The 25,559-nt window shown below is 41.6% G+C and overlaps 1 protein-coding gene across 6 annotated transcripts in view; it reads right to left on the bottom strand.

Moving 5' to 3' along the window:
- Positions 1-274: 274 nt before the first annotated feature.
- Positions 275-25,559, bottom strand: part of banp (BTG3 associated nuclear protein) — a 186,278-nt gene continuing 160,993 nt past the window's right edge. For all 6 annotated transcript variants that reach the window (XR_013497607.1, XM_078210746.1, XM_078210742.1 and 3 more), the window contains 2 exons: positions 25,180-25,323; positions 275-1,146 (listed from right to left, as the gene is read on the bottom strand). Coding sequence is in view for 5 of the 6 variants with exons in the window: in XM_078210746.1 (XP_078066872.1) it covers positions 1,018-1,146; positions 25,180-25,323 (273 nt within the window). In the remaining variant the exon portion in view is untranslated. The remainder of the gene's footprint in view (positions 1,147-25,179; positions 25,324-25,559) is intronic.

Below are 25,559 nucleotides of genomic sequence, written 5' to 3' on the forward strand. Positions count from 1 at the left end.
CTGATGTAGAAAATTCTAGGTTTGGAATACTTGGATAAACAGAGTAGCGATACTCAGACAGGAATGTACCTTTGCAAATAACAGGAAAATACTTAATTAGAAAAAAATTTTCTCTGCATGATTTCATCAGAAAACACTGGTTTTTAATGTGTTTTTTTTGGTCAACTAGACACAAAGAAAAATGATCAGAAAAGTTATTAAACTTATGTTTCCATGACTAGTGTTTTGACTATGTTCCTGTTCGACACTATCCATGTTAAAAACACAATGACCATGGTTTCTCATTGATTTAATAAGCTCTTTACAAGAATATTTCTTTAGCGCACGAGTCTTTATCAAGACTGCAGAAAGTGCAAAAACACTATTTGCTGTTTATGACGTGAGTTAAAAGTAACACCATATTGCTACACCTAAACTAAGCAGTAAAATGTTAATTCACTTCGGGCTGAAAGAACTGGCAGTGCTTCACTATTCCTTTTCATAATAATTGGAACAAATTGCCTTAATTGACTGCCATATTTTCCAACCGAAATTAGTTACAAAAAGCTCACTGGTTCTGCCTCCGAAGAGTTAGCAACTATAAATGATAACAACAAAAATAAACTCCCTGAATTCTAGTTATAATGTATACAATTCATAAATACATTTCTTCAAAGTATCTATATAATTCAGTTTTCAAACCAAATAGTTCAGTAGCAATAAAGACACAACTGCAGTTAAACCAGACCCTGTAAAATTACAATGAGTAATACAGATATATATATTTTCCTTGTTTCACACATGGTTAACAGTTGATCCCAATGTCCACAATAGTTAAATTGATGTAGAAAACAAATTCTTCAAATGATTTCAAAGTCTGTTTATATTTCCCAACAGAGCACAGAAATGCTTTATTATTTTGCAATGCGAGGAGCGTCAGGTTTGGCTGCTATAATGTGCGATCGGCAACTTGGCCATAGCTTGTTTTGCACAGGATTTGTTTCTTCTCCCTGCTATTATAGTTCTGTTCATTTAGTTTTAACTGCTGACAGTATTGACTGGCATTTGGATTTGAACAACTTCTCCATTTTCTCCTTGTTGAATCTGAATCGCTCCATGTTCAATTTGCATTTCAGGCTGAATTGTGGCTGCAAGAGTTTCTGTTCCCTAAATCAAAGCAAAGAAAATGCGAATTATGATGTTGAATTCTCAATGAAAACAATTCCTAAAAATATGAATTCTTGTTACTTTTTTTAAAAATTGTACATATATTTTCTATTTTTATATATTTTACACATTTTCTTTTTGTGAACTGTAGTTACATTTCCTTACTCTTTCCCTTCTTTTTTTAACATTTAAAGACATTGACATGTTCACAACAGGGAAATTCATTAAGAATCAAAAGTTATAAAATAGCAAGAAAATAGAACGTTCTCATTTTTTAACATAAAGCATAAATTAGGTCTGAACTTCTGTGCAGAGGCAGAGTTGAATTGCCACTCCTTCCCCAGTTACCCACCTAAAAATCCAGTTGGTCTTTTATCACCAAACTTTCCGACTTAAGTGGTGTGAGAACTGAGAATCCTGCTGTAGCATGTGTAAAGTGTAGCTAACTCAAATCAGAAAGCATTATTTATGTAATGTGTACAGAGAAAATTTGTACTATAAATTCCAGAGGAGTAACACATAGAATTGAGACATGCCGAAGTGAGATTACATTTCAGAAGGTCAATTCCTGAGTGTTCAAGAATGCATTTTGCAGATTCAAACGCAAGGTTGATATTGTTGAGAAATTTGTTCAAATTCACAAAATAGTTAAATATGCAATCCTAAGCATATTGGCTGCGCAATGTTGTTTTAGGTCCCGAACCACTTAAAAAGACACTGGATTAAAATTTTACAAACGGCTTAGCCATGATCCAAGCATACCCATTATTGGTCTTCAGTGCTAATCATGCCGGAATATGTGGAAGTATCTGAAATGGAGTTATAGAGTCATAGAGGTTTCCAACATGGAAACAGGTCCTTTGGCCCAACGTGTCCATGCTGCCCTTTTTTTTAAACCCCGAAGCTAATTCCAATTGCCCACATTTGGCCCATATCCCTCTATACCATCTTACCCATGTAACTGTCTAAATGCCTTTTAAAAGACAAAATTGTACCCGCCTCTACTACGACCTCTGGCAACTTGTTCCAGACACTCACCACCCTCTGTGTGAAAAAATTGCCCCTCTGGACACTTTTGTATCTCTCCCCTCTCACCTTAAACCTATGCCCTCTAGTTTTAGACTCCCCTATCTTTGGGAAAAGATATTGACTATCTAACTAATTTATGCCCCTCATTATTTTATAGCCCTCTATATGATCACCCCTCAGCCTTCTACGCTCCAGAGAAAAAAGTCCCAGTCTAGCCAGCCTCTCATAACTCAAACCATCAAGTCCCGGTAGCATCCTAGGAAATCTTTTCTGCATTCTTTCTAGTTTAATAATATTCTTTCTATAATAGGCTGACCAGAACAGTACACAGTATTCCAAGTGTGGTCTTGTACAACTTCAACAAGACGTCCCAACTCCTGTATTCAATGTTCTGACCAATGAAACCAAGCATGCTGAATGCCTTCTTCACCACTCTGTCCATTTGTGACTCCATTTTCAAAGAGCTATGAACCTGTACCCCTAGATCTCTTTGTTCTGTAACTCTCCCCAACGCCCTACCATTAACTGAGTAAGTCCTGCCCTGGTTCAATCTCCCAAAATGCATCACCTCACATATATCTAAATTAAACTCCATCTGCCATTCGTCAGCTCACTGGCCCAATTGATCAAGATCCCGTTGCAATTGGAGATAACTTTCTTCACTGTCCACTATGCCACCAGTCATGGTGTCATCAGCAAACTTACTAACCATGCCTCCTATGTTCTCATCCAAATTATTAATATAAATGACAAATAACAGTGGACCCAGCACTGATCCCCGAGGCATACCGCTGGTCACAGGCCTCCAGTTTGAAAAACAACCCTCCACAACCACCCTCTGGCTTCTGTCAAGAAGCTAATTTTGTATCCAGTTAGTGGACATCTATGTTTTAAAGACAAATCTTAGAGATGCACTGCTGAATACACGACCTGCTGTCAATCAAAATGTCACTCACTTCAAGATTTATGAGCATTTAGAGAGGTTTAGTATGCTCAAGAATACTCAGCATGGCTTTGTCAAAGGCAGATCGTGCCTTACGAGCCTGGTGGAGTTCTTCGAAAATGTGACGAAACACATTGACGAAGGGAAAGCGGTAGATGTGGCTTATATGGATTTTAGCAAGGCGTTCGATAAGGTCCCCCATGCAAGGCTTCTCGAAAAAGTGAGAGGGCATGGGATCCAAGGGGCTGCTGCCCTGTGGATCCAGAACTAGCTTGCCCAAAGAAGGCAGAGTGTGTGTATAGATGGGTCTTTTTCTAAATGGAGGTCGGAGACCAGTGGTGTGCCCCAGGGATCTGTTCTGGGACCCTTGCTGTTTGTCATTTTCATAAATGACCTGGATGAGGAAGTGGAGGGATGGGTTGGTAAGTTTGCTGACGACACGAAGGTTGGTGGGGTTGTGGATAGTCTGGAGGGATGTCAGAAGTTACAGAGGGACACAGATAGGATGCAAGACTGGGCAGAGAAGTGGCAGATGGACTTCAACCCAGATAAATGCGTAGTGGTCCATTTTGGCATGTCAAATGGGATGAAGGAGTACAATATAAAGGAAAAGACTCTTAGTACTGTAGAGGATCAGAAGGACCTTGGGGTCCGGGTCCATAGGACTCTAAAATCGGCCCCGCAGGTGGAGGAGGTGGTTAAGAAGGCGTATGGTGTGCTGGCCTTTATCAATCGAGGGATTGAGTTTAGGAGTCCGGGGATAATGATGCAGCTATATAGGACCCTCATCAGACCCCACTTGGAGTACTGTGCTCAGTTCTGGTCGCTTCAATACAGGAAGGATGTGGAAAAGATTGAAAGGGTGCAGAGGAGATTTACAAGGATGTTGCCTGGATTGAGTGGCATGCCTTATGAGGATAGGCTGAGGGAGCTCGGTCTTTTCTCCTTGGAGAGACTTAGGATGAGAGGAGACCTAATAGAGGTATATAAGATGTTGAAAGGCATAGATCGGGTGGACTCTCAGAGGCTTTTTCCCAGGGTGGAAATGGCTGCTACGAGAGGACACAGGTTTAAGGTGCTGGGGGGTAGGAACAGGGGAAATGTTAGGGGCACGTTTTTCACACAGAGGGTGGTGGCCGAGTGGAATCGGCTGCCGTCAGTGGTGGTGGAGGCAAACTCAATAGGGTCTTTTAAGAGACTCCTGGATGAGTACATGGGACTTAATAGGATGGAGGGTTATAGGTAGGCCTAAAAGGTAGGGATATGTTCGGCACAACTTGTGGGGCCGAAGGGCCTGTTTTGTGCTGTAGTTTTCTGTTTCTATGTTTCAGCCTCCTGAGAAACAAGGTCTGGGCCTCCCTTGGTCCTGTTTCAATGCTGTTCTAACGCGGGCTGATAATGGCAAACATTTCATGGAATCTTGTTGGGCACTCGATGGGACCCACTTGTATTCTTCTGAAAGCCAGTCAAATCTTGGCATACCAGGCTTCAAACATAAAACAGGTCCCACCGAGCCTTGAAAAAATGGGAAAGTCCAGCATTTGGCTCATCAGCCATCAACTTTGTTCCAAACAAAGAACAAAGAAAACTACAGTACAGGAACAGGCTCTTCGGCCCTCCAAGCCTGCACCAACCATGCTGCCCAGTTGAACTAAAACCCCCTACCTTTCGGGGACCATATCCCTCCATTCCCATCATATCCATGTATTTGTCCAGATGCCCCTTAAAACTCAGGGGCGTTCCAGGCACCCTCTGGGTAAAAAACTTGCCTCGCACATCTCCTTTAAACCTTGCCCCTCACACCTTAAACCTATGCCCCCTAGTAATTGACTCTTCCACCCTGGGAAAAAGCTTCTGATTATCCACTCTGTCCATGCCCCTCATAATCTTGTAGACTTCTATCAGGTCGCCCCTTAACCTCCATCGTTCCAGTGAGAACAAACCAAGTTTCTCCAACTCTCCTCATAGTTAATGCCCTCCATACCAGGCAACATCCTGCTAAATCTTTTCTCTCCAAAGCCTCCACATCCTTCTGGTAGTGTGGCGACCAGAATTGAACACTACATTCCAAGTGCGGCCTAACTGAGGTTCTATAAAGCTGCAACATGACTTGCCAATTTTTAAACTTAATGCCCTGACCGATGAAGGCAAGCATGCCATATGCCTTCTTGATTACCTTCTCCACCTGCGTTGCCACTTTCAGTGACCTGTGTACCTGTACACCCAGATCCTCTGCCTATCAATACTCTTAAGGGTTCTGCCATTTACTGTATATTTCCTATCTGTATTAGACCTTCCAAAATGCATTACCTCACATTTGTCCGGATTAAACTCCATCTGCCATCTCTCCGCCCAAGCCTCCAACCGATCTATATCCTGCTGTATCCTCTGATGGTCCTCATCACTATCCGTAAATCCACCAACCTTTGTGTCGTCCGCAAACTTACTAATCAAACCAGTTACATTTTCCTCCAAATCATTTATATATATTACAAACAGCAAAGGTCCCAGCACTGATCCCTGAGGAACGCCCCTTGTCACAGCCCTCCATTCAGAAATGCACCCTTCCACTGCTACCCTCTGTCTTCTATGACTGATGTGGAGATGCCGGTGTTGGACTGGGGTAAACACAGTAAGAAGTCTCACAACACCAGGTTAAAGTCCAACCTTGGTCTTTAACCTGGTGTTGTGAGACTTCTTTCTATGACTGAGCCAGTTCTGTATCCACCTTTCCAGCTCACCTCTGATCCCACGTGACTTCACTTTCTGCACCAGTCTGCCATGAGGGACTTTGTCAAAGATCTTACTGAAGTCCATGTAGATAACATGCACTGCCCCACCTACCCTCATCAATCATCTTCGTCACTTCCCCGAAAAACCCGATCAAGTTAGTGAGACATGACCTCCCCAACAAAACCATGTTGCCTCTCGCTAATATGTTCACTTATTTCCAAGTGGAAATATGAAGTTCCCTCCATATCTTGTTTCAGTTGGCTTGAAGCAATGACTGTAAACTAAACCAATCAAAACTTTGTAAGGCTGGGAGCTAGAGTATCTGTTTTATGACCTGTTTTATGTTTGGGGCACACCCAGTCAGCGTGGGTGGGAGAGGATGTGAAACTGGTTATTAACGCAATATTAGGCTGGCTGGCCAATTAACAGCTAGAAGTTTAACAACACCAGGTTAAACTCCAACAGGTTTATTTGGTAGCAAAAGCCACACAAGCTTTCGGAGCTCCAAGCCCCTTCTTCAGGTGAGGTTCAGGTTTGTTCACAAACAGGGCATATAAAGACACAGACTCAATTTACATGAATAATGGTTGGAATGCGAATACTTACAGCTAATCAAGTCTTTAAGATACAAACAATGTGAGTGGAGAGAGCATCAAGACAGGCTAAAAATGTGTATTGTCTTCAGACAAGACAGCCAGTGAAACTCTGCAGGACACACGACGGCGCAGTCGCTGAGCAGAAACTGATAGCCAAGTTCCGCACACACGAGGACGACCTCAACCGGGATATTGGGTTCATGTCACACTATTTGTAACCCCCATAGCTTGCCTGGACCTGCATGAAATGCGTTCTGTAAAAGACTGAGCACTGCCAGGGAGGGTAGGCACCAAGGAAAGGAAGCACGTAGACTGGCACTTTCAATGTGCTCCTTCAGGGATCCAGCCACTTGCGGAGCTATCTGAGGGAGATGCTGACTTGTAAAAAATAAATATCAGTGGAAAAACTATGCACAGACCACAGTCCCCAGATATATTTCTTAATTTTATTTGAGCCCCGACTCTCATCCCGCCCTGGCTCAGGTTGAAGCTTAAACATAAAGGCAGCCTTGTCAATCAGCTACCCACCAAACATAAAGGCAGACAGGCAACATAAAATTCCAGTCATTTTCTGTTTAATTAATTTAAATTGGTTTCTTGATTGTCAACAGACATATTTCCAACTTGCACATACACCCGCCAACCGAAATATTGCATGAGGACGCAATGACGTCAGGATGTGCACCCGACGTCTTCTTGCATGATTCTGGGCTAGGCATGCATCCAAACCTTGTGTGTAAGATTCTGGGCCTGTATATCCTGATCCTGAGGGAGTTTTTGGTTATTTGCCTAAACTCTTTCTGGAGTTATGGAAGGGGCCTGGAATAATGGTTGAATCAATACAGGATCACCATCTTTTCATTTGTATATTATTTCTAAACTGATCTGATAGGAATGATTTGTGTATTGTTGGTCTGCAAAGAGTTCTCCTTTGAATAAAAGTGAAAGATTAGGAAAATGGAAATATATTTATTGAGGCAATCATCTGCTTAAGATTGTAATATCAAGGTTCATATATACTCGAAGAACTACTTGGCTGACATCTCAAGGAGTAGGAAAGACCAGTTGATAGATAGACAGATAGATAGATAGATACCCTACAGTGCAGAAAGAGGCCCTTTGGCCCATCGAGTCTGCACCGACCACAATCCCACCCAGGCCCTATCCCCATATCCCACCCACTAATCCCTCTAACCTAGACATCTCAGGGCTTGAAGGGGCAATTTTAGCATGGCCAATCAACCTAACCTGCACATCTTTGGACGGTGGGAGGAAACCGGAGCACCCGGAGGAAACCCACGCAGACACGAGGAGAATGTGCAAACTCCACACAGACAGTGACCCAAGCCAGGAATCGAACCCAGGTCCCTGGAGCTGTGAAGCAGCAGTGCTAACCACTGTGCTACCGTGCCGCCCAAAAGTAAAGTTCAAGTTTATTTATTAGTCACAAGTAAGGCTTACATTAACACTGCAATGAAGTTACTGTGAAATTCCCTAGTCGCCACACTCCGGCGTCCGTTCGGGTCACTGCACCTAACCAGCACGTCTTTCAGGCTGTGGGAGGAAACCGAAGCACCCAGGGAGAACATGCAAATTCCACACAGAGAGTGATCCAAGCCGGGAATTGAACCCGGGTCCCTGGCGCTGTGAGGCAGTAGTGCTAACCACTGTACCACCATGACCACCATGAATTCAGGATTTATCTACAACAGAAGAAAATTAAAAACAACTGAAATTTTACTTACTGAATTATAGTCGAACTTTCTTCATTTTAACTTCATTATTAAAAATCAGTTAAACTTGCCTATGTTGTGCCTGACATGTGGGCTGACATGAATCATTAATAGGCAATTCACTTATTAAGCAAGTGGCATGATTACCTTTTCTCAGATTGACAGGTGATGATCCTAAATCTGGGATTCATCTTTCTAACAATAACACTTTTCTCCTTTATGATGAATAAATTTTAAAGAAACAGATGTTATGCTCTTAACTAATTATTTGTAAAACATTTTATCTTAAATTAACCATTGTCTCAGAGATACATAAGACTTTTTAATGTAAAAAAAATAAACTGATATTAAATTGTGAGGAGGCATTTGTTTCTCCAGTTCAATGTCAGTAGACGGAATCAATTCTTTCAGGCCCTTTCAACACCAATTCATCAGCCCCGTTGGTTGTATATTGAGCCAAACTAAATTGTATATGACACTGACATTCTCTTTGATTTTGTAATTCTCAGTGTATGCCCTATACGTCATCATTTAATTTCACTGTTACAACATTGCTATTTTCCTGCATCAGCTTCTCCTCAACCACGCTGAAACTTTATCTACACCTTTGTCATCCCCATACTTATTTCTTAACTGTCCTCTTGAATGCCACTTGGCATAGGGGGCGATTCTTCCAAAAAAATTCCAAGTGCCGAATTCACATGAAAACTGGAGTAACTCCCGCTGATTTTTTTTTGCGTGATTTTCAGAATGAATCTCCCACACTCTGAGCACTGCAGAGTGCCTAGTGTGATTCACACTGAAAATCAGGGGGTGGGGCCTATTCCTGCAGCACTGAGCAGGCCACTGTCCATGTGCTGATCTGTCAATGCCGAGATTGGCGCAGTGGCCCGCACTGCCAGCCCCGCGACTCCGCATCACTGCCACTCCTACTCCCCCCCCCCAGCCCCTGAACCTCTCTAGGCCAGCCCCGATGTGTCCCCCACCCCCCCCTTCCCAGCCAGCCCCAATATCACCCCTCCCCCACCCCCAATATCTCCTCCCCCCACCCGGATGGTCAGACACGATTACTCCCATCCTTCCTCTCCCATCGATCCCGAATTGCAGAGTGGCAGTGGGACACCCCCACCCACGTGGGCAGTACCAAGGTGCCCCTAGGGTATTGCCAGTTTGCCCCTTCGACAGTGCTAGGGGGCCAGGCACGGGTCTCTAGTGTTTTGAGTTGCTGTGATGACTGAGGGCACCATTTAAAGTGCCCAACATGCCCACATAATGGACTTCAGAGCCATTCCTTCGTTAGGTTTAGACACTGAATTCCCATTAGAGATGAGAGTCCATTTGAAAAACATATGGGGGTTGGGGGAAGGGGGTGGCGATTCTCCCAGCTGGGAGACATAAGCAGGCTTCCTGCTGGGTGCCACAGCCTCCGGCCGCCGGAATTCCACTGGCAGCCTGGCCCCCGGCACTGCCCAAGGGGCAAAGAGGCATTGCCCAGGTGACACCTTGGCACTGCCCACCGGGCATTGGGCAGTGTCAAGGGCGAGGCCTCTGGGGGGCTGATCGGTTTGGATGGAGGGTCCTGCTGCCACTCTGCGCTTTGGGTTAGTGAGAGGGAGGGAAGGGCTGATTGGGGCTGGCCATCGGGGTGGGTGTCAGGGAGATCGGGAGAGCCGAGCAACAGGGGGGCGGGGGGGATCGAGGCGGGCCAGTCCAGTCCAGACACGTCCGGGAGGCCAGCAATCGGGGCGTTGGGTTTCGGCAAGGGCAGCGTTGCGGGGCGCAGGGCTGGTCAGCGATCAGGAGACTGGCAGTGCGGGCTGCTGCACATGCGCCAATCACCACTATGTCAGATCGGCGCATGCGCAGTGTTCCACTCAGCACCATGTCTCCAGCCTCTCCAGCGAAAATAGGCCCCGCGCTCAGATTTTTTATGAGATTCACGCCAGGGCACTCTGTGATGCACAGAGTATGGGAGCTTCATTCGGAAAATCCAGCTGAAAAAAGGAGCCAGGGTCAAGGGTGCAATTCGTACAAGAGAGGGAAACCTCACCTCTCCAAAAGCTGTGGATTCCAGAAAAGCAGAGAACTGTATCTGGTACAAGCAGAATACTGCAGCAACATGGTTATAAAATCAACAAACTTAAAATAATAAATACATTTTTTAAAAAAGTATATAACAATGAGTTAGCTGCAAATCTCTTTATCACGGTCACTTTCCTGTCAGGATAACATGAACTCGGTCTTCTGCTTTAATGGCAGGAGTAATGCTTTCAAGTCTAATGACTTTCTGCTCTTTGGGAATTTGGAGGAACTACTCATTTTCCATGCACTTTACCATTAGATCTCCCAGGGGCTGCATCATCAGCTCATATACATTCTATTTCTGAGTGTGAGTTGGCTTCTCCCCATAAAATCATTTCATACAGTAAAAAAAGCATATTAATTATTTTAAACTTTTGAGCAAAGTATCCTAATTGGTTGCTTAAAAAAGAAATAAAGATAATTGAAGAACCTATGAATTACTTATACTTTCTTGTATTAAACACTATCAGCAACAGTGGAAACATTCTAATATTTCAATATAAATCTGCTTGATCAGATTTCACAATATCTATGCTTCATTCAGGTGTGTCCCAAAAATCTATATATTTATACCTCAATCAATACCACAAAAAACAGATCAATCACTCTTTGGTCTTTTTTTGCTGATTGGGACCTAACTCTGTGCAAACTGACTGTACAGAACTTTGAGACATCCTGAGGACATGAAAGGAATTATAAAAACGTAAGTTACTTCTTTCCACCACATTCTGTTTTATGTAAAATTGTTGGTGTATGGGATGAGACAGAAAGTGTTTCCTAAATTTCCAGCAAAATGAAAACAATAGATGGATATTATAGTTTCATAACTTGTGTAAAATAAGAATTTGTACTTGAATTCTACAAGTCTAGAAAACTACTGTAGATGTATGTCTTCAAGTAACAACGCATTTTTAAAATGTGAAACCAAGCAGCAAATAATAGCTACACATCAAAAAAAAGCAAATCACTCAGTATTAAGAGTAGATTTTTCTGGCAAATGCTGAAAGAAAATAATAGCATTGCACAATATTTAAATTAAATTAAATGGATATTTACTCCAGTGTCAGTTTCACCCATAAAATAGGGCCTGGGGAAAAAAGACGAACTTTAAAGGTAGTGGTTTTGACCAAATTGTTTTGTTTCCTTTTGCATTATGTGCCTTTTGATGGATTTTTCTTAGTGAATTAGTGTTTGTAACTTGTCGATCCCAACTTTTGGGAGTTTTCCCCACCAATATGTGCATCATCTTTCACTGTTTGCTTTGATATTGCACCACAAAGGGGAAGCATTGAAGTTCCTGCCACACAAAGGCATGGCTATATCTTATTCTGATGTTGGTTTGCAATGTACTTAAGTGCACATTATATTTGCCCTCAGGAACAATACGTTAGTTTCTTCTCTGATACACCTATACATTGCATATTCATTGACAGTAACTTGAAAGGGACCAGATTAATAAAAAAAATCAGGATGACAATCATTGCTGTCTCAGCTCAAACTGCAGCAGGCGGGGAAAGTCTTGTTATTGGAACATAAGAGGAGTAGGTCATTTAGTCCTTCGAGGCTGCTCCACCACTCAATAAGATTGTGGGTGGTTTGGTTATCTCCCTCGTTAATTGTATATTAATTATGATTAATTGTATTCAAGTGGTGGGCATTAATTCAAGGTTCACTTGTGCTTAAATATAGCAAGAGGCTGAAAGTTTGGTTGTTGATTGAAGGTGCACAATATGCAATGTGTGTGTCGGTAAGTGAAAACTTGTGTGTAGATAAAATAAAGTTGAGTAAAATCATTTGAGACCTTGGGTATGATAGAATCATAGAAACCCTACAGTGCAGAAGGAGGCCATTCGGCCCATCGAGTCTACACCGACCACAATCCCACCCAGGCCCTACCCCCACATATTTTACCCGCTAATCCCGCTAACCTATGCATCTCAGGACTCTAAGGGGCAATTTTTAACCTGGCCAATCAACCTAACCCGCACATCTTTGGACTGTGGGAGGAAACCGGAGCACCCGGAGGAAACCCACGCAGACACGAGGAGAATGTGCAAACTCCACACAGACAGTGACCCGAGCCGGGAATCGAACCCGGGACCCTGGAGCTGTGAAGCAGCAGTGCTAACCACTGTGCTACCGTGCCGCCCCGTGATCATCCCTTTCCTTTTGCAAGTCACCCCAGGTCCATGCTCAGAGTTACAAGCCATGGCCAGCAGTGGAACGAACAAATTGTTGATGGGGATGGCAGATGAGCTAGAACCTCAAGGCAAACGTCTTGCAGGATCCTTCAGAAAGGTGACTTGACTTTCTTTTAAGAATGCAAAGAAGGCAACAAAACAGCAAAAGTATTTTTTCTCAGAGTCAAACTCAAAATGAGAGGCTCTAAATGAGCAAATGAAGAGGAAAATGCAAGTCAGGGAAGTATGGAGAAATTAGTAGAGAAGCCGCCGTTTAGCAGACCATTATTACAAGTGTATAAACATTAGGCTCCAGTTCTATCCCTCATCACCCGGCACTCTTGTGTTTTAACATCCATCCCTTGTGAATATTTATCATCGGGTGTTGATACTTTCCAAATATGCCCAGACATGGACATATGGGTGAAGTTGCAAAGCTAATTATCGGTGTGGGCAGTCTGTCTCTGATGTCTGTGCACCTCTTTGGCATCCTTCCCTACATCTTCTATGGATGCATCTCCAAAAAATCAAACAAAAAAGTACAGTAATTAACCTACCCATTTAAGCAATTTTTTTGGGAGCAACCAAATATCTCCATCCACTTTAAGAAATCAGCTCTTATTACACAGAACTTATTACACAGGGCAAGTTCAACAAGAGTCCAGAGAAATGGATCCTTGTCTAATTTCTCAGCCCTACCCTTCTGTATTTAGTTCTTATGACCCATTCAATCATTATTTTTGAAACTGAGATAATTTGAAGGAAAACTATTATTAGGAACTTCTTAAAAATCAGTGCCATATTATAACAAATCTTTATAGAAGCAGGCAAGTAACAAATGCAATCAATATGCTAACCACACGGTTTCTATTGTTTAAAAATCTATTAAACCTAATTTATCTTCAATTTTCATTGCAAGTCCATGATTTTTTGGAAGGTAATTAAAGCACAAGACCAGGGAGTCTGGGAGAAGCATTACGTAATTCTTGAAGACAAATTTCAGCCAAGATTTGCACAGACTTTAATCATAATTTAGATTTTCACCCCTGGGATTTCTGATTTAAGTGACATGCGATGATGTGGTTTATGTGCAGTTCTGGGCCCGTGGCAGAGAAAAAAGGCTTGTGCAGAAAGTGTCTTAGTTTGCAGCTGAAGCCTGGTTGAAGTTAGAAGAATTTTGCAGGCTTCTGGCTCTGTTTGAAAGCTCTAAGACTCTTAACAAATGTTAATGCGCAAATGTCTAGGTTTGCTAACTATTTATTTAAAAGTGGATTTGATTTATTCATGAATGGGGCTTATTTGGAACTGGGACAGACAAAAAATAGAAAGTAAAGTTGCTTCCCTTCATTTTTAAATATTGTTCAACTGTTAATGGTCAAACTGCTTCATTTGTTAGAGTTATATTTAAACTGTATTAATAAATAAAGTTTGTTTCATTATAAAAGATCCCTACTTTGTCAGTAGAATCGTTCCTGGAAGTATCCTTTCCTCACAATAATGCCAAAATAGAAAAATTGTTGGGGTCTAGTCTGATGGCCTAAAATATCTTGGGGTTCTGGTCTGGGACCCTAACATATTCTTACAACCAAAGTGAAAACTCTCATTTGTCCACAATGTACTCCACCTGTCACCTTTTTAAGTTCAGAAAGTTTATTTATTAGTGTGACAAGTAGGTTTAAATTAACACTGCAATGAAGTTACTGTGAAAATCCCCTAGTCTCCACACTCCGCCACCTGTTTGGGTGCACTGAGAGAGAATTTAGGATGGTCAATCCACCTAACCAGCACGTCTTTCAGACTGTGGGAGAAAACCAGAGCACCCGGAAGTAACCCACGCAGACTCGGGGAGAATGTGCAGACTCAGCAGAGACAGAGACCCAAGTCGGGAATCAAACCTGGGTCCTGGCGCTGTGAGGCAGCAGTGCTAACCACTGTGCCACCTTGTTGCCCACCCACCCAACCTGTTTATGTCTCTTTGTGTCCTCGCAGTGTTGGTGACTAAAATAGAATGCTTGGCATGCAATCAATCAGTGCTCCATTTACTTTCAAGCATGAATGCATTGATTCTTGTTGACTGAATTACATTTTCCATCATGGAAAGATTGTGCACCCTTCTTGGCTCTGGGCATTTATTTTGCATGCATGATGGGGGAGTTTCTAGAAGTTAATTTACTCTTTAGAAGCTTCCATTAATACCAGCAAACCAATTCAATAATTTTTCATGAAGAAGTGACAGCACATATATGCAAATTGTACTGCATCGCTCAGTTTAGGGGGGAATCATGGGGCTCAGAGCCTTCCCAGTCATCGAAGGCCGCAAACAATTGGGAGCTCAGTGCTGGCAATCTCTGGCAGATATCATGAGAACCACATCATAGATATCATGAGAACCAGCATGGCATGCCAGGAATGTTGCAGCAGCACGGACACTGCTAAATAAACACAGATATGAGGTGAAAAGGTGGCAGTTGAACACAACTGGTTGACTCTTAACTGCCCTCTGTAATGGCATAGCCATTAAGAAACATATTTGGAATCAACACAGGATTAAGGAGTGAAGGAGAATTGTGGAAAGGAAGCAGTTTGTCACAAATATGATTTTAAAAAGTGTTCGATGGTGGAAAACAAGGACTGAAATGGACGATATTACTGCCATGTTTGCATGTTTTGATTTTGTAAAATGTATGTATATTTATTGTAGAGTACTAGTGGTGTGAAACTGAAAGGGTTTGGAAAATGAAATCATCCTTGAACGTTCATGGGACTTTTCTTTTAAAAGGGAGGGAGGTGTGAAGCTTGTGCACCTTTAAGAAATGTTTTTTTAAAAATCATGTCCTCTGCAGCTATAAGCAGCTTTGGGTTTCTTCATTGTTGCTGGGCTGTCTGCTAAAACTCATTTTATTACTGCTTCAATGGTTTAAATGGAGTTTTGTTCATTTGTAAACTAGGTCTCATGCACTGACTTGGAATTTACAACTGGGTGGCAGGTCATGTGTTTTGAACATATTGTTTTTGTGAAATCAAGGTTTCACTTTCAGTTTTGCTGCTAGCTGCTGTTTTAGTTTAGAAGGTGTTTGGACATCAGACTGAAAAGCAGTGTTTCTCTCTCTCTCTCCCTGGGTGTTTTAAATTCTGCTGGCTAGCTGGAAGTCCCCTGGCCATCCTGGAGTGAAAATTCTGTTGTTGGTGGCTTGCTAGCTAGTAACATGAGTCTCTCTCTCTCTCCCTGGTATTTTGAGAAGCTATTCTGACTTCAAGCTTGTCTGTGTGCGTATCAAGAGAACTGCAGCATCCAACCAAAGGACTAAGTTCCAGCATCACATGAGCATTTGGATTTTCTGTGCTAAATCTGTGGCAAGGGTTTTGTTTGGTTGGAACGATATTTAGCTGTTAAGGTTTATACAATATCATGGTTGTCTTTTTTTTCTTGTTTGTAATTGGTAAAAATTATTGCTAATTTTAACTGAAAAGTTAACTTCAATGTTAACTGTATTCTTAAATAAACTTTGATTGATAAAAGCTCCCTAGTGGGTCAGTTGAATCACATCTGAAGTGAAACATCTCATGCTTACCCTAGCCAAATTCAAAGTGCAAAACTTATGATCTAGGCAGACTTCATAAAACACTTTGGAGTTTCTGACCTGAATTATAACACAAGCCACTCAGTTTAAGGGATGGGCAACAATTGCTGGCCTTGCCAGTGAAGCCATATTCCATGCAGGAATAAACTAAAAAGATATGGGGAACTGGCTAAATAGACCAGATGTTGTTTTTATCTGCCCCTCATTGTTTATATGATTATAATAAAAAAGGACAACCAAATGCAATGAAAATTAATTTATATTCTTAATCTTCAGAGACTGATTTAAATTTAAACATGGACTTCATTTACAACGATCCCGTCACAGTCTTTCAGAATTTAACAATGATATACAATAATACATACTTTATGGTCTGAAATGATGCATTATATACATTATACACAGTTTATAAACTGTGACCAATGCCATACTCAAAACCCTTCATTTGAGAAAGTAAAAGTCAGCTTTGACATGAAATATAATGATATCATAATTTAATTATTTTTCTGATAGACTGTCACAGAAACAATGGGTAAAATAGGATAGCACAAAACCATGATTCTTACATATTAATGAGGGTAAGAAATTAACAAAATTACCCTATACTTTGGTCTGTACTTTGGTATATACTATTTTCTTAAGTATTAAAAGGACTGCATTTCAATAATTTCACAGTGGGTAACAGGACTAGTTTATCATATATAAATGAAGAACTGTATAAAATACAGAAGCTCTTTGGCTCCAGATTGAGAGGAAAATAAATATTTTTCTTATGATAGTGTAAACGTTTGGATTGTATTTGTACTACTCGAGTGCTGTAATGATATAAGCTTTAGATTCTTATGGGCGGAGTTCTGCTATACAAAAAGCAAGCCAGTGTCAGAAATACTAGTCGTGCAAATATCAATGGCATACTGCTAAAACTAAGCTATTTTACTTTAAAGATAATAATTGATTCTTGGACTGTAGTCAAATTACAGGCAAAAGTTTCTCAAGAGATGGTCCCTTATAACATGTTCTAGTCTTTTCAAGTAAACTAAAATTAATTAAACATTAAGTGCATTAAACCATGTGTTTTATGCCCGATTTCTGAGTAAGTAGAATAATTTTCAGAATTCCTCCCAAGAGATGAGAAAATATGTTGCTTAATCTATCCACAGATCAGTAGAATAATTGTTGTTTCATCATGGGGTGCACTGTCCTAAACTCTATATGTGAAACAAATGTTAAATTGCAAGTTAATGCATTTCTTGATTTAGGGAAATAAAATAAATGAATGCTGTGACCAACAATGCATTGCTCCAAATTGTAATAAGATGCTGATTTGCTCCTTCATTCCACCAAATTCTTTAGCTAAGCTATGTTGCTGCAGGCATCATGAATAGCGGGCAGGTGCTTCTACCTGTGGAGGGGTGAGGGGAGAGAAATCAGATGAACAAATCTCCACCAAGTTGTTCTCATGCACAGTACTTCGCGTGCATCAATGCTGGAGATAATTTGGAACAGGGTGTTTACTATACTGCCTGGTCACTGGAGGCTTACGGAAGGGTCTATAAACATGGAGCGAGAAGTGGTGGAAGAGAGCTATCTAGAAGATCTGGCCAAGGTGACTAAAGACTCTGGGTGAAAAATTCACAAAATGCCAGATTTGGAGAACCAAAGGTGATAGAAGAGATAAGGTTGGAGCAAATGCAGTGATAGGACAGGCTAAGGAGTGATTGAAGTCAGAGTTGGTGAGATTGTTGCATTACTGGGGGCAGCAAACACAGATTGATATAGTTTCACATAATCTGGAAGTCAAAAATATCCAGAACTGTATACCAGGTGCATAACTGTAAAGCAACTAAATTTTAATGAAACCAAGGAACAACTAACCCAAATGAATTCTGAACTGAATGAGCTGTTCAACACACTTCAGCAAGCTGGGATCTCTTTAAAGGTATAATGTTGATCTGGATAAATACATCATAAAAAACTAAAAAATCAACAAGATCAGTCTAAGCAAATATGATTCAAATGGATTAAAAACTAAACTAAAATGAGATGAAGATGGAAAATGACCAGTACAAATCTGGCAAAGTGATAGGAAACGTGGCCCACTGAAATGTATATAAAGAATGCAGCAACTTGCCAAGTAGGTGATCAGGGGGAGAGGGGGGCATTTTCCACTCAGATTTCCAACAGACGGGTTCAGCGACAGAAGCAGAAAATCTAACATTATGTCCAAATTATGGTGGCACAGTGGTTAGCACTGCTGCCTTACAGCGCCAGGGATCCTGGTTTGAATCCTGGTTTGACTCCACACAGACACAGACATTAGCATGAAATGTAATTTTTTTAAAGTTTATTTATTAGTGTCACAAATAGGCTTACGTTAACACTGCAATGAAGTTACTGTGAAAATCCTGTAGTTGCCACACTCTGGTGCCTGTTCGGGTCCACTGAGGGAGAATTTAGCATGGATGATGCACCTAATCAGCAAGTCTTTCGGACTGTGGGAGGAAACCGGCTTGGGTCACTGTCTGTGTGGAGTCTGCACGTTCTCCCTGTGTCTGCGAGGGTTTCCTCCGGGTGCTCCGGTTTCCTCCCACAGTCCGAAAGACTTGCTGATTAGGTGCATCATCCATGCTAAATTCTCCCTCAGTGGACCCGAACAGGCACCAGAGTGTGGCGGCTACAGGATTTTCACAGTAACTTCATTGCAGTGTTAACATAAGCCTACTTGTGACACTAATAAATAAACTTTTAAAAAATTACATTTCATGCTAATGTCCCCTCCCTCTACCAGCGATGTAATGGGGTGATCTGGGGAGTGAATCCATTTGATATTAAAATTTATATTTAGATTACATTTTACAGCTTTGGAAATAGGCGAATGTAATTTGAATTGTAATAGTTTAAAGTTAGCTATGAGAACTTTCAGGCATGTGGATAAACTGTAGCATAAGACATTGTGTTTATGCTTTAAGTGATTTAGTTAACTTTCTTAAATTGTATTTGTAAAGACATTGTATTTATGCTTTAACTGATTTTGTTACCTTAGATACAAATTGTGCTGCAAACCCTTATACTGGGTAAGAAGTCATCGGAAGAACAGCAGAGGATTGATCTGCCAATACATGTGCCTGCCTGCACCACCCCCCCGCTCACCCACCCACCACTGGACACACGCGCGCACACACACCATACACACACAGAAGAAAGTCAATTCACATTGGCATGAGGGCAGACTGGCGTGAATCCCAACTGGTCTCCAAGATGTGCACCTGGTGACCAGACCTCCGAGGAGCTCAGTTAAGTGTATCGCTTTGGTGGGGGGGGGGGGGGGGGGTTGCTATATTTTTAAAATTATGTCTTGAACGATACGGCAGAGAAAGCTACCAATGGTGCCGGCGGCTCCAACTCCGTTTTTCCTGCCCCCATTGGTCTTTGCTGATATTCAGGAAAATTTCACCCAGAGTCTTGAAATAGGGTGTAGCCGCTGAGCATAATGCTTAATGTAATGCTTAGCATTACAGGGAAAGATTTTTTCAGTACTGAAACAGCAGAAGGGCAATAAAAAAAAGGGTAAAAGATACAAACAAACTTAAACTGAGGTTGAGCATAAAGTAAATATGCTAAATGGTGATTTTGTCCCTAGTATTCACAAGTGATGGCATGAGCAATATGCCTATGCCAAAGATACATTCAGTTAAATCCAATATTTTATTGCCTATCTTATGGAATTCTTAGGTAGGATAAATGGGCTCAAAAAAATAAATCACATGTTTACAAAATCACAAAACCAAATCAATCGGTGATATATATCCATCCTAATGTGATAGGAGAGATTAGAAGATGATCCTTGGGGCATTAATAATAATTTGAAGGAGTTAACTTGTAGAGAGATACCAGTAGCTTGGCAAAACAATTACTGATAATGATAGACTCATTAAACGTGATTTTATTAAACTAAAACAATGAAGATAGTTATCAGGAGCAGACTTGAGGATCATCTGCAAACAATGGTTAATGGCAGTCAGCACCAACTCGGAAGAAAATATCTCACCTGACTAACCTTCCCAACATAAAGTTAAAGTTTATTTATTAGTCACAAGTAGGCTTACATTAACACTGCAATAAAGTTACTGTGAAAATCCCCGAGTCGCCATGCTCCTGTTCGGGTACACTGAGGGAGAATTTAGCATGGTCAATGCACCTAACCAGCACGTCTTTGGGACTGTGGGAGGAAACCGGAGCACCCGGAGGAAACCCACGCAGACACGGGGAGAACGTGCAGACGTGTGACCCATACCGGGAATCGGGTCCCTGGCGCTGTGCGGCAGCAGTGCTAACCACTGTTAAATCCAATATTTTGTTACATATCTTATGGAATTCTTCGGTAGGATAAATGGGCTCAAAGAAATAAATCACGTGTTTACAAAATCACAAAACCAAATCAATCGGTGATATATATCTATCCTAACGTCTCCCACCGTGCCACCCCAAAATATTTGAGGAATTGATAAATATATCTTGTTTATCAAACTTAAAGCAATGGGGATTAGAGCAAACAATGGGAATTGATAAGAAACTGGTGCCGGGTAAGAAGCAATTAGTATTTATTAAATGAGTTATGTTGGAGTGTAATGGAATACTGAGTGAGGTGAGCTAGATTTAGAAATCAAAGACAATGTAGGTTGCTGCTGCAGTGGAACCCTAAACCTCTGCAATTGTAACCCTCCATCCCAGTTCCTGCAACTTTGCTTGTGACAACTCTGGCCCAATTTCCAACAACCCTGTTGTTCACTCGCTATACGATAAGGACAGAGTCTCAAATGATGGTGGCCTCTTTGATGCAAAAATATACCCCAGTGACTTTTAAGCAGATAGTTTTAAAGCACCAAGCAATGTTAAATCTAGTTTGCCCTGGCTACAGAGAAAACCTACGGGGAGAAATCTTATTGAAACTTCAAAAATTCTGACAGGCTTAGACACAGTAGATTCAGAAAGAATGTTCCTGATGGTGGGGGAGTCCAGAACTAAGGGTTATAGTTTGAGGATAAGGGGTAAATCTTTTAGAACTGAGGTGAGGAGAAATTTCTTCACCCAGAGGGTGGTGAATGTGTGGAATTCACTACCACAGAAAGTAGTTGAGACCAAAACGTTGTCTGATTTCAAGAAGAAATTAGATATAGCTCTAAGGGTATATGGTGGGGAAGGGGGATCAGGATACTGAATTTGCTGATCAGCCATGATCAAAATGAATGGCGGAGCAGGCTCGAAGGGCCATATAGCCTAGTTCTGCTTCTAGTTTCTATGTGTTTGAACACCCTTCAAAAGCAGAACTGTGACAGTAATATTTCTACTCCTTTGTGTTAGGTCTTCCAAACATAGAGCTAGAAACTTTTTTTGCCCTCTTTTTAGGTGAAAGGATCACAATTTGTGATCTGCCTGCACCTGGACGTGAGCAGCATGTAAACTTGCTGTTCCTGCCTCATTTATCTGACTGTAGTATGGGGCTACGTGGATCCTTCATTGCTGAAGACCTCTTGACATCCCTGTACTTTGTACTCAGTCGGAGTCTGATCAGCATTATTATTATTTAAAGTTTATTTATTATAAATATTCCAGATACTTTACAATAAAGTTCTTAAAGATCAGTTTAGGTAATTTCAGTGCCTGGCCCTTTAATGATGCCACTGGAGGTCCTATTTATAGCAGAATGCTTGTAGGTGCAGGTGGCTTATGAATATTTGCCTGGATCTGTGTCCAGGTTTGCTATCCTGCTTTCACATTCGCTAGTTCGGCTGTATGACACTCTCAGCATTCTGGCACACATTGGGTTGTAGGAAGTAGCCAATGCTACACTGCACCTATGTGAAGTGGCGCTTGGTTTCCCATCACTGTAGCAATTAGTTTCATGTCCATAAATCTTTGAGACTTCCTCGTCAATATTGACTCTAGAAATGGTGGTGAAGGCTAATAAGGTAAATAGAGAAGACAACCAAAGTAGTGCTAAACATATCAAGTATGCTAGTGAAACATTTGCACATTTAGCAGTAAAGGAACATTCATTAAAGCGCTACATTCCTCATAGATAATTGCTCTCTAAGAATAAACCCAAAAAATACTGATTTTTAAAAAAGCAGGAAATCCTCAGCTGGTCTAGCAGCATCTGTAGAGATAGAAACAAATTTAATGTTTCAGGTCTATGACCTTTCATTAGAACTGAGAAAAGTCAGTCACGTAATAAGTTTTGAGGAAGCCGGGGGGTGGGAAGATGAATAAAATGGAAGATCTGCAATAGGATGGAGGGCAGGAGGTTAAAAGGTTTCATGGTACAAAAGAAGTGGTAATTGGACAGCTTAAGAAACAAAATATGTGTCTAAAGTTTTTGTCACATTATCTCTTCAGCCCCCTTATCCTATAACAAATCTTCCATTTTGTTTTTCTTCCCATTGTTCCCCTTTTTAGTTGTTCAAAACCTATAGCATTATTAACTCTTCTCAGTTCAAATGAAAGGTATTTAGTTCAAGAACATTATTCTCTCCAGAGATGATGCCAGCTCTGCAGAATATTTTCAGTATTTTCTGCTTTCATCTCAGATTTCCAACATCTGCAGTATTTTGCTTTCATAACTATTGCTTTTAAGCTGTTAGCCAAATAAGACTCAGGATAGGGGCAGGTACAGACAGTCTACTCATTGGGACCCCAACTCATTAGCCAGGCGATCTGTCAATCTGGATGGTTAGTGCCCAAAGCAGGCAAGCCGGCACGTAGGCTATCCTGATTTACAGGCTAATCGACCAATGAGTGCTGTTGTTTGAACAACAGCAATGATCAGTTGAGTAGTAGAACGTGTCAGCTTCCTTTCGCACCTCGTGGATTTCTCTTTGTGCCTGGTCATCATGGAGTGCTGTTTCTTTAATCTTGGCTGGAGTACAAGCAGGTTGGTGACAGCTGTTTCAAAGCAAATACTCCTGATTTGATTTCATTTATTATTGTCACATGTATTGGTATACAGTGAAAAGTATTATTTCTTGCGCAATATACAGACAAAGCATGCCATTCATAGAGCAGGAAAGGACAGAATGCAGAATGTAGTGTTTCTGTCATAGCTAGGATGTAGAGAGAAAGATCAACTTAATGCGAGGTAGGTCCATTCAAAGGTCTGATGGCAGTAGGGAAGAAGCTGTTTTTGAATCGATTGGTACATGATCTCAGACTTTTGTATCTTTTTCCCAACGGAAGAAGGTGGAAGAGAGTATGTCCGGGGTGTGTGGGGTCCTTGATTATGCTGGCTGCTTTCCCGAGGCAGCGGGAACTGTAGACAGTGTCAATGGATGATAGCCTAGTTTGCGTGATGGACTGGACTTTGTTCACCACCCTTTGCAGTCTTTTGCAGTCTTGGGGAAAGCAGGAGACATACCAAGCTGTGATACAACCAGAAACAATGCTTTCTATGTGCATCTGTAGAAGCTGGTGAGAGTTGTATCAGACATGCCAAATTTCCTTAGTCTCTTGAGAAAGTAGAGGCGTTGGTGGGCTTTCTTAATGAAAGCATCCACATGGAGGAACCAGGACACGTTGTTGGTGATCTGGACACCTAAAAACTTGAAGCTCTCGACCATTTCTACTTCGTCCCCATTGATGTAGACAGGAACATGCCCTGCACTACGCTTCCTGAAGTCGATGACTATCTCCTTCGTTTTGTTGACATTGAGGGAGAGATTATTGTCATCACACCAGTTCACCAAATTCTCTATCTCTTTCCTGTGCTCACATTTCCCCTCCTCACACATCTCTGCAATCCGCCACTTCTTTCCCCTGTATAATGCTGGCAAGTGGATTCCGCTTCAGGCTCAAATTATCCATTTCAAATCCTCCATTCACTGGAACCAACTCCTGGACCCTGAGCCATTTTGAGATTTAAAACTGGTTCCCTCTGCCTCTCCAATTGGCTCCAAGCATCTGTTGCCATCAAAACCAGCTAGATGTCGGGTTAGGAAGCACCAGATAAGACAGCAATGGTGGTGTGAAGTAGCTGGGCAGGCACCTGTTTTGGCCATAAATGGAATTTGAGTCTACCTTCAAGTTCCTTCCAGTTACCTGGAGCAAAAGGTGGTAAATTGAGATCTGGAAGTCTGATCACCTTTGAGAGCTTTTCCTACCAGGATGTATCATCCTTGTTGTGTGCAGGCTCCATTAGCAAATGCTTCTACCAGATGTCTAATGACAATTTGATTTGGCACAGCATCTACTGCAGATATTTTGCATTCAAGAGAACGACCTAACAGCCCAAGGCTGTAGACATACCTACTGAGAAGCTGAGTAGAATTTCAATACTGTACAAAATAGTCCAGCAGATTTTGTATATAAGAGTACATAAGCAAATATGCAGGCCTGGGCACAATGGCAGTTGTTAAAACTCATTAAAAGATTGCCATCAATGTTCAAAAAAGCTGTGAAAGCTCTTGGAATTATTTGGGTGGTTGTTTTGCAAAGTAAAAATGGGAAAGAACACATATAGAATCCCTACAGTGTAGAAAGATCAGCCTATCGACCCTGCACCAACAACAATCGCCCTCCCCAGGCCCAATCCCCATAATCCCATGTATTTACCCTGCTATTCTCCCTGACACTAAGGGGTATTGAGCATGAACAATCAACCTAACCCGCACATCTTTTGACACAACATGTCAGGGAGCAATAAGGCCTAGGATTCTATCAGACGCAAAGCACCTCGTGCCTCATGTCTCCAGCCCTTCCGGACTTTCCTGCCTCATTGGTACGTGGGTTCTGGGCCCTCAAGCCTTCCCAACTCACTCCAGCCACTTCACTTGATGTTAATAAGGAATTCCACCACATGTTCTGTACCCTATGAAAAATTCTTTCAGCTCCAACTCATCAACATAATGTGGCAAGTACCCAGATCAGTTCAACCCCATTGTGACAACGGTTCCCAATCTAGAGGAACCTAGAGGATGTTTGGTGAGGGTTAAAGACGGATTGGGGTAGGTGGTTGCGGAATTAGGGTCCTGAAAACAGGACAAGCACCAGGATCCATGATTTCTGTCTCTGGCCCTGAAGACAAGATTACAACTATACTGGTCAATGAATTTACCTCATAATAATGAGGAAATAAATTATCTAAGTCTGAATTCTGTTACTCACTTGAGCTGCTGTGGTATGATCTGTTACTGGTGCAAGTTGTACATATTGCACCTGGATGTCACTTCCCTGTAGAGGTGATCCATCTACTCCACTGGTTGGATGTTCAGCAGAAGCCACTGCAATTAACTGTGCGCCTTGCAACACCTACAAAATACAAAAATAATGCTTAAGCACAAGTATATTCAATGTATTTGTTTAATATACTTTCTGGCCAGTGTTTTATTTAAACATCCTTGCCAAAACAGTCGATGAATAAAAGTATGCCATAAACAAAAGTACATGAATGAAAGGTTACTTTCAATATTTTAAGATGCTGATATTCATACATTTGCAAAACATAGCTCATGTCAATGACTGGTTTTGGCTGAGATACATCTTGA

Source organism: Mustelus asterias, chromosome 4, assembly GCF_964213995.1.
Source record: "Mustelus asterias chromosome 4, sMusAst1.hap1.1, whole genome shotgun sequence".
Taxonomy (NCBI): domain Eukaryota; kingdom Metazoa; phylum Chordata; class Chondrichthyes; order Carcharhiniformes; family Triakidae; genus Mustelus; species Mustelus asterias.